The 14,457-nt window shown below is 38.8% G+C and overlaps 1 protein-coding gene across 6 annotated transcripts in view; it reads left to right on the plus strand.

The window, feature by feature from the left end:
• LOC128688738 (ubiquitin-protein ligase E3C) overlaps positions 1-14,457 on the plus strand; it is a 401,351-nt gene that overhangs the window by 365,786 nt on the left and 21,108 nt on the right. For all 6 annotated transcript variants that reach the window (XM_070084672.1, XM_070084678.1, XM_070084673.1 and 3 more), the window contains one exon: positions 1,044-1,169. In XM_070084672.1, the coding sequence (XP_069940773.1) occupies positions 1,044-1,169 (126 nt within the window). The remainder of the gene's footprint in view (positions 1-1,043; positions 1,170-14,457) is intronic.

Consider the following 14,457-nt stretch of genomic DNA (forward strand, 5'->3'; position numbering starts at 1 on the left):
GTGATGGAGTGAATGATGGTGAAAGTTTTTCTTTTTCGGGCCACCCTGCCTTGGTGGGAATCGGCCGGTGTGATAATAATAATAATAAAATCCAGATTTCAGATCATTTCAGAAAACTGTAATGCTGCTAATGTGATAAAACAATTATGTAAAAAAAGGAGTGTTCTCAGGATAGAAAAGTTTGAAAAAATATTTAAGTATAACTCAAAAAATCGTAATAACACAATTATAAATAAATTATATGGAACAAGTGGGGGCTCAAACCTATGGCAGGTGAGTCCAAAGATTCACAGGCCAGTGAACTTCAGGACTTGTCTACCATGGCAAGTGAGTCCTAAGGTTCACAGGCCAGTGAGCTTCAGGACTTGTCTACCATGGCAAGTGAGTCCTAAGGTTCACAGGCCAGTGAGCTTCAGGACTTGTCTACCATGGCAAGTGAGTCCTAAGGTTCACAGGCCAGTGAGCTTCAGGACTTGTCTACCATGGCAAGTGAGTCCTAAGGTTCACAGGCCAGTGAGCTTCAGGACTTGTCTACCATGGCAAGTGAGTCCTAAGGTTCACAGGCCAGTGAGCTTCAGGACTTGTCTACCATGGCAAGTGAGTCCTAAGGTTCACAGGCCAGTGAGCTTCAGGACTTGTCTACCATGGCAAGTGAGTCCTAAGGTTCACAGGCCAGTGAGCTTCAGGACTTGTCTACCATGGCAAGTGAGTCCTAAGGTTCACAGGCCAGTGAGCTTCAGGACTTGTCTACCATGGCAAGTGAGTCCTAAGGTTCACAGGCCAGTGAGCTTCAGGACTTGTCTACCATGGCAAGTGAGTCCTAAGGTTCACAGGCCAGTGAGCTTCAGGACTTGTCTACCATGGCAAGTGAGTCCTAAGGTTCACAGGCCAGTGAGCTTCAGGACTTGTCTACCATGGCAAGTGAGTCCTAAGGTTCACAGGCCAGTGAGCTTCAGGACTTGTCTACCATGGGCTTGAGCCCCACCCATTCTGTGATTTATAAAAGTAAAAATTAGTTAGCACTTAATGCATGTTTTTCACAGGAGTAGCAGATGTTGTACCTCTGGAGTGGCTGCAGATGTTTGACTGGAGGGAACTTCAAATGCTTATTTCTGGAGCCTCAGTTCCAATTGACCTGGAAGACCTCATGGATAATACCAGATATGGAGGTATGGAAAAAACAATATGGTAGATTGTCATAATTATTAGCTATACAATATTTTTGTTTTAAATATACAGTAAATCCTCAATAAAATAGACCTCCATAAAGCATATATTAGATAAAATGGACAAAAATTCTGGGCAGACAAAGGCTCAGCATGTCCGCTTAATGAGGTGTCCAGTGATGATAATGTAATGGGCTACATTCGCTGTGTTGTATGGCTGTCTGGTCCAGTTGAACCACCAATAAAGTGGACCATGTCTGCTTAATTGCAAGTTTGTTCAGCCCAGGCTTCATCCTGGACCTGTCCATTTTCACTGTTCCAATGTAAGAGGGGTCATTGGTTAAGATAGCATCAATTTGTTTTTACTTTTGCATTTGTGTATGCTTTCATACTCTCATCAACTTGTCTTGGGAGAAAAAAAAAATTAAACCAAACCAAACCAAACCAAACCAAACCAACCAACCAACCACTACAGCTACTATTACTACTACAAAAACTACTACTACTACAACAAAAACTACTACTACTACAAAAAACTACTACTACTACAACAAACACTACGACTACTACTACTACTGCTACAAAAACTACTACTACTGCTATAAAAACTACTACTACTACTACAACAAAAACTACAACTACTGCTACAAAAACTACTACTACTACAAAAACTACTACTGCTACTACAAAAACTACTACTGCTACAAAAACTACTACTACAACAAAAACTACTACTACAACAAAAACTACTACAGTGGTACCTCGAGTTTTGGCCGTAATCCGTTCCAGAAGCTCAGCTGAAACTCAAATTGTTCAAAAGTCAAAGCAATATTTTCCATAAGAAATAATGTAAATCCAATTAATCCATTCCAGACACCCAAAAATATTAACACTTTCAGGGTTGTTGCCGTACTAGTACAGCTTGCACACCAGGGTTGGTCCCGTACTAGTATGCATAAATTCTAGTGCCTTCAAATCTAGCAAGAGAAAGCTGGTAGGCCTACATATGAAAGAATGGGTCTATGTGGTCAGTGTGAGTAGTATAAAAAAACCTGCAATACACAATGCAAAATGAGAAAAAAAAACTCTGACCGTGTTTTTGGTTTAAAACAGCGACTTTGCAGTATATTTTCTTATGCTATTTATGGTTGTATTCTAGTTTCCTGGTCTCATTTTATAGAATGGAAAACATATTATGGAAATTGAGATGATTTTGATTGGTTTCACAATGAAAAGTACCTTGAAATTGAGCTCAAAGTAGCAGAAATGTTTGATTTTTGCCAAAGTTCAAAGGTAAACAAATCATGCCACACGTCCAATACACGTCAACTGGTGAGTCTAATGTTCTTTCACAAGTGCGCTGATGTTATTTATACCATTTCTACACCATTTCTACACGAATGCAGTAGTCTGCATAACATAAATCTTCTATTTTTTGTGAGAATAAAAATTCGAAGTGGAAAGCAAAAGAAATGTAACAGAGGCCTGGGGACGTGAGTAATGAACAGAGGAAATGTTATTTTAGTGCCAGGAATGTCTGTCTTGTTTATTCTGGGTCCTATTTGGAAATTGGCATCTTTTGAAACTTGTGTGAAATTGGCAAAATTGCCAATTTCTGACCACATTATTGGTTAGTTGAAATCGGTAAATTGGTGGTTTCTTGTACTCATTCGATAGACAAAATGGAGCTCTAGCGAAATAGGTATAATTTTTGTTGACTGGTACATTGGAATTGGCCGATAATAGGGCTCAAAGTGGGCGAAATTGCCGATGCGTAAATATCGTTGAGACCGCTAACTTCACGAGAGCATAATTCCGTAAATTTTCCATCAAATTTCATACTTTTGGTGTCATTATGATTGGGAAAAGATTCTCTATCATTTCATGAGAAAAAAATAATTATTTCTTCAAAAAAATTCTGACCCTGACAACAAGTTTAGAAGAGGGCCTGCCGACCCTGAAAGGGTTAAAAAAAAAATACATTTTTTAAACAATAACTATAGTTTTACAAACACAAAACAATTATAAATACATATAATACTTAACCCTTTCAGGGTCCAAGGCCAAAATCTGAAGGGGTGCCTCAGTGTCCAAGAAATTTTGAAAAAAAAAAAAAAAAAATCTTACAGAATTAAAGATAATATTTTTGTGAAGGTAGTAAAAGAAAAAAAATTCTGATCAGTACTTACCGAGATACAGTGGCGGGAAGTTGACCCAAAATGACCGGGTGGCGGCAACATCAGCGACTTCCGCAGAATTGCATTTTTTTATTTTACGTTTTTTATACTTCTTTCTTTTCTTTTCTAATTTTTTTCTTTTTCTAATAACATTTGTGGCCTGTGAGACCAGTATAATGTATATTGTATAAGTGTACACTCATTGTATTCAACACAATAACTGCACTAATTTATTTATCATTATATTGCTTACAAAACTTGCTTATAAGTTTATTGTAAACAAAATAATGAAAATATTAGTGCGGTTATTGTGTTGAATACAATGGTACCATATAGTACCATATGGTACAATGGTGCCATAGAGTGCAATGGTACCATATGGTACAATGGCACCATATGATACAATGATACCATATGGTAGAATATGGTACAATGGCACCTTATTCAAATTCAAATTCAAAATTTATTCTCTATAAAGATTACAATGTTGAATTTACAGAATTTGGTTGTTGTGTGGTTTACATGTAGTTAAATAATGATTACAGAGTGTACCACTAGAACGCCTAGCATGGCTAGGCATTTCGGGCAGACTTAGTTTAATTCTTTATTTTAAAATATTACAAATTATGAGGTAAGTTGGTATTATGGCTAAGTGACTAAATACTAGTTTGTGAGTTTAGCAATGTGAATGCTTTTGTTTTGGCACAGTACATAGTTTCAGTATTGGAGTATCATAGGATTCATTATTTTAAGATTGAGATTAATATTTCTGTTTATGGTCAAATGGGTGAGTGAGTGTAAGTGTGAACCACCAGGTGGTATTCGTGTAGTTAGTTGATGGGGTTTATCAGGGAGATAAGATGTTTTCTAATGGTAGTTTTGAAGGTGATGAATGTGTCTTCAGTTCTAGAGTTCTCAGGTAGGGTGTTCCAGATTTTAGGGCCTTTGACATACATTGAATTTTTGTAAAGGTTTAGTCGGACATGGGGAATGTCGTAGAGATGTTTGTGTCTGGTGTTATGCCTGTGGGTTCTGTCACAACTATCAAGAAAGCGTTTTAGGTCAAGGTTGATATTGGAGTTTAAGGTCCTGTAGATGTAGATTGCACAGTAGTAAGTGTGGATGTACTGAACAGGGAGTAAGTTTAGATCTATGAAGAGTGGGGGGGGGGTGTTGCCAGGGATGGGATTTAGTGATTATTCTTACTGCAGCTTTTTGTTGGGTTATTATTGGCTTTAGGTGTGTTGCTGCAGTTGATCCCCAAGCACAAATAGCATAGGTGAGGTATGGATAAATAAGTGAGTGGTATAGTGTGAGAAGGGCATTTTGCGGCACGTAGTATCGTATCTTGGAGAGGATCCCAACTGTTTTGGATACTTTTTTGGTTATGTGTTGGATAAGGGTGCTGAAATTCAGGTTGTTGTCAAGGTATAGGCCTAGGAATTTGCCCTCATTATGTCTGGTAATTAGAGTGTTGTCGATCTTAATGTTAATTTGTGCATCTCCTGCTCTGCTACCAAACATAATATAGTAGGTTTTGTCAGTGTTAAGCGTAAGTTTATTGGCTGTCATCCAAGTCGATATTTTGATCAGCTCCTCGTTAACAATGGTGTTGAGGGTGGCAAGATTAGGGTGAGAGATGACATAAGTCGTGTCGTCAGCAAAGAGAATGGGTTTCAGGTGTTGGGATACGTTTGGAAGATCATTGATGTATATGAGGAAGAGCAGGGGACCAAGGACACTTCCCTGCGGAACTCCAGTATCAAGTGGCCGTGTTGTTGATGCTGTGTCTTTAATGGTAACATACTGATACCTATTAGTAAGGTAAGATTTGAAATAAACAAGAGCATGGCCTCTTATACCGTAATGGTCAAGTTTGTGGAGTAGGATGTCATGGTCTGCTGTGTCAAAAGCTTTTCTTAGGTCAATAAAAATTCCTAGTGGATATTCCTTATTTTCCAATGCTGTGTAAAGCAGATCTAGCATTTTTATGATTGCATCATTAGTGCTTTTATTTTTCCTAAATCCAAATTGGCAGGGGTTGAGTATGTTTTGTGCTGTTATAAATGAATATAGTCTCCTGTGCACGAGTTTCTCAAAGATTTTGGATAGCAATGGTAAGTTTGATATTGGCCTATAGTTGTTTAAGTCTGTAGGGTCACCACCTTTATGTATTGGTGTAACCCTTGCCATCTTGAGTAGTTTCGGGAAGGTGCTAGTTTCTAGAGACTTGTTAAAAAGTAATGAAATAGCATGCGAAAGGATATGGGCCGCTCGCTTGTACAGTAATGGTGGGACATTAGACAGATTCCCTGAGTTGTTTTTAAGTGACTTTATAATCTCGGTGACTTCCCAGGGCTCAGTTGGTGCAAGATAGAAGGAATTTGGGAAATTCCCATCTAGGTAGTCCCCGGCATGGGCATTAGTATGTGGGATTTTATTGGCGAGATTAGATCCTATGGTTGAGAAGAAGTCATTTATCTTGTTAGCTGTGTCAGTGGGATGTAGTGGTGTTTCATTAGGTTTAGTTAGGACAATATTCTTGTTTTTTTTCAGTTTGTGGGTCCCTAGAATCTGAGAGAGTGTTTTCCAGGTCTTTTTTATATCTCCTCTAGTGTCTGTGAATCTACTGGAGTAGTATAGTTGTTTGGCTTTCTTTATTACTTTGGTGAGAACTGATGAATAGTGTTTAAGAATATCTTTGTGTATTAAGCCCTGTCTATATTGCTTTTCATATTGGTGTTTCTTGTCAATGGATTGCAGAATGGTGCTGGTTAGCCATGGGCAACCAAGCCGTTTGTTTGTGATCTGTTTCGTTTTTATAGGACAATGTTTGTTGTATAGTCTAAGTAATTTGTTAAGAAAAATGTCTGTCCAGTCATCAATACCATTGGCCTTGGAGAATTCTGTAGGCCAGTCAACAATCTCTAGGTCAGTTGTGAACTTCCTTATTGAGGCCTCGTCATGGAGTCTAAATGAGACTTTGTTGTATTCAAGTGGTGGTTTATTAATGTTTGTCAGGAGGAAGGTAGGGTTGTGGTCTGTAGTGCTATCTGTGATTATCCCTGATTTAAGGGGGGCTAGTATGTTGGTCCATATATGGTCTATATCTTCTATTATTGGTGGCCTTTGTTTGGTTAGCACATTTACTCCTTTTGCAACTTTAGCTTCCTTGATTTCTACTTTCTTTGCCAGGATAGAAATGATTGTTGATTTGTTTTTCCCATACATCCTGACAAGTTCTAGGACTTGAAAACCACTCTCTTGCTTTTCAACAACTTCTTTCTTAAATTCCATTGTGTTTCTCACTTTTTTTACCAAAGGACTTTACTAGGAACTTTCTTTGGGGACATGGTTATTTATTTCGCAGTTGTATTTAATCAACAACCATGAAAAACAGTGGATTACAGTGGACCCTCGGGTAATGGCATTAATCCGTTCCAGAGAGCTTGCCTTTAACCGATTTTGCCGTTGGCCGAATTAATTTTCCCCATAAGAAATAATGGAAATCCAATTAATCCATTTCAGAGAGCCAAAAGTATTAACAAAAAATATTTTTTTAAAGATTAAATATAGATATACATACAGAAAACAATGACAGATAAATATAAAGCACTAATAAAATGGATAATTATTTTATTATTTTTTTTATTATCACACTGGCCGATTCCCACCAAGGCAGGGTGGCCCGAAAAAGAAAAACTTTCACCATCATTCACTCCATCACTGTCTTGCCAGAAGGGTGCTTTACACTACAGTTTTTAAACTGCAACATTAACACCCCTCCTTCAGAGTGCAGGCACTGTACTTCCCATCTCCAGAACATTTAGCATCACACTTACCTTCATTGATTCTTGGTGTATGGAAGACAGGTAGGAGGGAAGAGGAAGATGAGTTTATTATGCTTCAATATGACGCTAATGTCATCTCTACGGCTTATTTATCTATCATAATTCATCTAATATGACATAATAAACAATATTAATAACATAGAAACATGATATATATACTCTAGAATGAATAAAATACGTCATAATGTATGTGAGGAGTAAGTGGTGGTGGTGTTATTGTTGGGTTTATATTATAAGGGCCACTGAGAAAAGCCGTACATATTCGTGGTGGTGGAGGCAGCTGCAGAACCCACCACCACTGTTCACACTTAACCCTTTCAGGGTTTCGGCCATACTAGTACTGCTTACGTGCCAGGGTCCTTGATGTACTAGTACTCATAAATTCAAGCGCCTTCAAATCTAGTGAGAGAAAGCTGGTAGGCCTACATATGAAAGAATGGGTCTGTGTGGTCAGTGTGTGCAGTATAAAAAAAATCCTGCAGCACACAGTGCGTAATGAGAAAAAAAATACATAGACCTTGTGTTTGGATTAAAGCAGGGACTTTGCACTGTATTTTCGTATGGTATTTATTGTTGTATTCTAGTTTTCCTGGTCTCATTTGATAGAATGGAAGACATTTTACAGAAATTGAGATGATTTTGACTGGTTTTACAATGAAAAGTACCTTGAAATTGAGCTCAAAGTAGAAGAAATGTTCGATTTTTACTGAAGTTCAAAAGTAAACAAATCATGCTAAGCATCCAGTACACGTCAACTGGCAATTCTGATATTCTTTCACAAGTGTGCTGATGTTATTTATACCATTTCTACACTAATGCAGTAGTCTGCATAACAGTAAATCTTCTATTTTTTGTGAGAATAAAAATTCAAAATGGAAAGCAAAAGAATGTAAGAGGGGCGTGGGGACATGACTAATGAACAAAGGAAATGTTATTTTAGTGCCAGGAATGTCTTTCTTGTTTATTCTGGACCCTACTTGGAAATTGGCATCTTTCAAAATTTGTGTGAAATTGGCAAAATTGCTAATTTCTGACCACTGTATTGGATAGTTGAGATCTGTAAATGGGCGGTTTCTTGTACTCATTCGATAGAAAAAAATAGAGATCTAGCGAAATAGGTATGATTTTTGTCGACTAGTACACTGGAATTGGCTGAAAATAGGGCTCAAAGTGGGCAATATCGCTAATGCGTAAACATCGTTGAGACCGCTAACTTCGCAAGAGCATAATTCCGTAAGTTTTCCATCAAATTTCATACTTTTGAGGTCATTATGATCGGGAAAAGATTCTCTATCTATTCTTAAGAAAAAATATTTTTTTTCTTTTTTTTTTTTGAAATGTGGGGGACCCTGAGAACAAGTCTCTGAGAGGGCTTGTGGACCCTGAAAGGGTTAAACAATGTATGTAATTTATAAATAAAAAATATTTGCATTTTAATTTATAAATAAGTAAGTAAGTTTATTCAGGTATATGCATATACAGTTATGTACATAGATTATCATACATAGCAGCATATTTGTTAAGTACCTAGGATAACCCCCAAAAAAAAGTCAGAGTGACTTACGTATTTCCATTGGGGTCCTTTTATATTTACACTTATATTTACTTTTATAGGTAGTAGGTTGGTAGACAGCAACCACCCAGGGAAGTACTACCGTCCTGCCAGATGACTGTGAAACAGAAACCTGTAACTGTTTTGCATGATGGTAGGATTGCTTGTTTCTTTTTCTGTCTCATAAACACACTAGATAACAGGGATATCTTGCTACTCCTACCTACACTTTGGTCACACTTCACAGACACGCACGCATCTAGGTTTTTCTCCTTTTTCTAAATAGCTCTTGTTCTTCTTTATTTCTTCTATTGTTCATGGGGAAGTGGAAAAGAACCTTTCCTCCGTAAGCCATGCGTGTCATATGAGGTGACTAAAATGCTGGGAGCAATGGGCTAGTAACCCCTTCTCCTGTAGACATTTACTAAAAAAGAGAAGAAGAAAAACTTTATAAAACTGGGATGCTTGAATGTGCATGGATGTAGTGCAGATGACAAGAAACAGATGATTGCTGATGTTATGAATGAAAAGAAGTTGGATGTCCTGGCCCTAAGCGAAACAAAGCTGAAGGGGGGGTAGGGGAGTTTCGGTGGGGGGAAATAAATGGGATTAAATCTGGAGTATCTGAGAGAGTTAGAGCAAAGGAAGGGGTAGCAGTAATGTTGAAGGATCAGTTATGGAAGGAGAAAAGAGAATATGAATGTGTAAATTCAAGGATTATGTGGATTAAAGTAAAGGTTGGATGCGAAAAGTGGGTCATAATAAGCGTGTATGCACCTGGAGAAGAGAGGAATGTAGAGGAGAGAGAGAGATTTTGGGAGATGTTAAGTGAATGTATAGGAGCCTTTGAACCAAGTGAGAGAGTAATTGTGGTAGGGGACCTGAATGCTAAAGTAGGAGAAACTTTTAGAGAGGGTGTGGTAGGTAAGTTTGGGGTGCCAGGTGTAAATGATAATGGGAGCCCTTTGATTGAACTTTGTATAGAAAGGGGTTTAGTTATAGGTAATACATATTTTAAGAAAAAGAGGATAAATAAGTATACAAGATATGATGTAGGGTGAAATGACAGTAGTTTGTTGGATTATGTATTGGTAGATAAAAGACTGTTGAGTAGACTTCAGGATGTACATGTTTATAGAGGGGCCACAGATATATCAGATCACTTTCTAGTTGTAGCTACAGTGAGAGTAAAAGGTAGATGGGATACAAGGAGAATAGAAGCATCAGGGAAGAAAGAGGTGAAGGTTTATAAACTAAAAGAGGAGGCAGTTAGGGTAAGATATAAACAGCTATTGGAGGATAGATGGGCTAATGAGAGCATAGGCAATGGGGTTGAAGAGTTATGGGGTAGGTTTAAAAATGTAGTGTTAGAGTGTTCAGCAGAAGTTTGTGGTTACAGGAAAGTGGGTGCAGGAGGGAAGAGGAGCGACTGGTGGAATGATGATGTAAAGAGAGTAGTAAGGGAGAAAAAGTTAGCATATGAGAAGTTTTTACAAAGTAGAAGTGATGCAAGGAGGGAAGAGTATATGGAGAAAGAGAGGTTAAGAGAGTGGTGAAGCAATGTAAAAAGAGAGCAAATGAGTGAATGGGTGAGATGTTATCAACAAATTTTGTTGAAAATAAGAAAAAGTTTTGGAGTGAGATTAACAAGTTAAGGAAGCCTAGAGAACAAATGGATTTGTCAGTTAAAAATAGGCGAGGAGAGTTAGAGGTATTGGGAAGAGGGAGGGAATATTTTGAGGAATTGTTAAATGTTGATGAAGATAGGGAAGCTGTGATTTCGTGTATAGGGCAAGGAGGAATAACAGCTTGTAGGAGTGAGGAAGAGCCAGTTGTGAGTGTGGGGGAAGTTCGTGAGGCAGTAGGTAAAATGAAAGGGGGTAAGGCAACCGGGATTGATGGGATAAAGATAGAAATGTTAAAAGCAGGTGGGGATATAGTTTTGGAGTGGTTGGTGCAATTATTTAATAAATGTATGGAAGAGGGTAAGGTACCTAGGGATTGGCAGAGAGCATGCATAGTTCCTTTGTATAAAGGCAAAGGGGACAAAAGAGAGTGCAAAAATTATAGGGGGATAAGTCTGTTGAGTATACCTGGTAAAGTGTATGGTAGAATTATTATTGAAAGAATTAAGAGTAAGATGGAGAATAGGATAGCAGATGAACAAGGAGGCTTTAGGAAAGGTAGTGTGTGTGTGGACCAGGTGTTTACAGTTAAACATATAAGTGAACAGTATTTAAATAAGGCTAAAGAGGTCTTTGTGGCATTTATGGATTTGGAAAAGACATATGACAGGGTGGATAGGGGGGCAATGTGGCAGATGTTGCAGGTGTATGGTGTAGGAGGTAGGTTACTGAAAGCAGTGAAGAGTTCTTATGAGGATAGTGAGGCTCAAGTTAGAGTATGTAGGAAAGAGGGAGATTATTTCCCAGTAAAAGTAGGCCTTAGACAAGGATGTGTGATGTCACCATGGTTGTTTAATATATTTATAGATGGGGTTGTAAGAGAAGTAAATGCGAGGGTCTTGGCAAGAGGCGTGGAGTTAAAAGATAAAGAATCAAACATAAAGTGGGAGTTGTGACAGTTGCTCTTTGCTGATGACACTGTGCTCTTGGGAGATTCTGAAGAGAAGTTGTAGAGATTGGTGGATGAATTTGGTAGGGTGTGCAAAAGAAGAAAATTAAAAGTGAATACAAGAAACAGTAAGGTTACGAGGATAACAAAAAGATTAGGTGATGAAAGATTGGATATCAGATTGGAGGGAGAGAGTATGGAGGAGTTGAATGTATTCAGATATTTGGGAGTGGACGTGTCAGCGGATGGGTCTATGAAAGATGAGGTGAATCATAGAATTGATGAGGGGAAAAGGGTGAGTGGTGCACTTAGGAGTCTGTGGAGACAAAGAACTTTGTCCTTGGAGGCAAAGAGGGGAATGTATGAGAGTATAGTGTGAAGCATGGGTGATGAATGTTGCAGCGAGGAGAAGGCTGGAGGCAGTGGAGATGTCATGTCTGAGGGCAATGTGTGGTGTGAATATAATGCAGAGAATTCGTAGTTTGGAAGTTAGGAGGAGGTGCGGGATTACCAAAACTGTTGTCCAGAGGGCTGAGGAAGGGTTGTTGAGGTGGTTCAGACATGTAGAGCGAATGGAGCGAAACAGAGTGACTTGAAGAGTGTACAGTCTGTAGTGGAAGGAAGGCGGGGTAGGGGTCTGCCTAGGAAAGGTTGGAGGGAGGGGGTAAAGGAGGTTTTGTGTGCGAGGGGCTTGGACTTCCAGCAGTCATGTGTGAGCGTGTTTGATAGGAGTGAATGGAGACAAATGGTTTTTAATACTTGATGTGCTCTTGGAGTGTGAGCAAAGTAACATTTATGAAGGGGTTCAGGGAAACCAGCAGGCCGGACTTGAGTCCTGGAGATGGGAAGTACAGTGCCTGCACTCTGAATGAGGGGTGTTAATGTTGCAGTTTAAAAACTGTAGTGTAAAGCACCCTTCTGGCAAGACAGTGATGGAGTGAATGATGGTGAAAGTTTTGTTTTTCGGGCCACCCTGCCTTGGTGGGAATCGGCCAGTGTGATAATAATAAAAAAAAAAAATTTTACTTTTATATTTATGCTTACCTTGGAGGAGATGTTAGTTTAATTAGTTTGATGGAGGAGATGCTCGCAGAGTTTTAGAGTGGTGGAAAATAGGAGGCCAGCGTATGTTCATTGGGCTGATACACATCCAACAACATTGGAGATTTACTTTCGTGTCATTTTTCTATCGCTGACTCGCTTAACTTACTTGCTACACTGTTAATTCTACACTTTATCGCTGGCTAGCATTATAGCCTTTATCGATACCTGCTGCTTTAGTATCGTACATATCGTAAAATCACTGAATCATTGCAGAAGGCACAGTCTCCCCTGTCTCTTTCTTCTCCACTTTGGTACTTTGCTACGAGTTTTTTCTTGAATTCTATTGTGCTCTTTCCTTCTTTACCAGAGGGCTGGCACTAGAAGCTTTCTTTGGGCCATGGTGGCTTATTTAGCAGTTACATGCACTAAAAACAATGGAATAATACAAAATATATCGAATGTACATGTGGAACCGTCTTTCCTGCCTAGTAAACAATGGCACACTGGCTTTACATGGGCTCAGGCCGCGCAGACACATTCGGGACGAATGTCCTTAACCCTTTGAGGGTCGACAGGCCCTCTCCGAAACTCGTTCTCAGGGTCGGCCAAATTTCAAAAAAAAAAAAAATTATTTTTTCTTATGAAAAAATAGAGTTTTTTTTTTCTAAACATTATAGGATAAACAAAAAAATTTTACCATCAATACTTACGGAGATATGGATGCATGAAGTTTGCAGAAAATGAGCCGCGTATGGCAACAGCGGCGACTGCCGCTCACCCGGTAAACTTTGATTTACTTGTATTTGAAGGTTTGTTGTTTTTTTCACTATTTTATTTTTTCACATAACTTATGTGGCCTATGAGACCAAAGTAAGGTGCAATGTACATATATACACTCGTTGTATACAACACAATAAGCACACAAACATAATTATCAATATATTGTTTACAAAACTTGTTTACAAAAACAAACAATACAAAACATTGTTTATTATTATTGTTCTATAATATATATACCAATATACAGTCACTGAACATATTCCTATTAGTTCTGCAGCTTGTGGAACTCTGAAACATGGTGTCATACACAATGGTGTTTTATCTTTCTCCCTCATTCTATCTCTTTCAATCTGTCTCTCTCTTTCTATCTGTCTGTCTATCTCTGTCTCACAGGTACACATAAATACAAGTATACATAGTATAAATTACCTAGGATAACCCAAGAAATCCAGACAAAGTGCTATACTCTGCTTGAAGATGTGAGTAAAAGTGATGACACAGTCTTGTGGCTCTCTGAGACAGAGAGCTAGATGGATAGACAGATAGACAGGGAGCTTGACAGACAGACAAATAGACAGACAGAAATGTTAGTATACCAGTACCAGTGTACTAGTGTTCCACCCTCCTCCTCCTCTTCTTCCTCTTCCTCCTCTTCCTCTTCCTCCTACTCTTCCTCTTCCTCCTACTCTTCCTCTTCCTCCTCCTCCTCTTCCTCCTCCTCCTCTTCTTCCTCTTCCTCCTACTCTTCCTCCTCCTCCTCTTATTCCTCTTCCTCCTCCTCCTCTTCTTCCTCCTTCTCCTTCTCCTCCTCGTCCATAGTGTAAATTACAAGGAGTCGGCAGCTGTCAAAGTGATTTATTGGCTAATTACTCTTTCCCCCTCCGGCCTGTCAAAACAATGGGGTCGGATGCTGCTTCCCCTCCTCCATTCTATCTAATTATCTTTCTCCCTCATTCTATCTGTCTGTCTATCTCTGTCTCACAGGTACACATAAATACAAGTATACATAGTATAAATTACCTAGGATAACCCAAGAAACCCAGACAAAGTGCTATACTCTGCTTGAAGATGTGAGTAAAAGTGATGACGCAGTCTTGTGGCTCTCTGAGACAGAGAGCTAGATGGATAGACAGGGAGCTTGACAGACAGGCAAATAGACAGACAGAAATGTTAGTATACCAGCAAAAACAAAGGGAGGGCGATGTTCATCTCATCTTTTGGCATCAGCTCTACCCTCATTTACCCTCATCAAACGTCAGCACTTATCAGATGTTATCTCCCCTTATCTTGTTACTGTCATGGGTGAACATTTA

Source organism: Cherax quadricarinatus, chromosome 13 (genome assembly GCF_038502225.1).
Source record: "Cherax quadricarinatus isolate ZL_2023a chromosome 13, ASM3850222v1, whole genome shotgun sequence".
Taxonomy (NCBI): Eukaryota; Metazoa; Arthropoda; class Malacostraca; order Decapoda; family Parastacidae; genus Cherax; species Cherax quadricarinatus.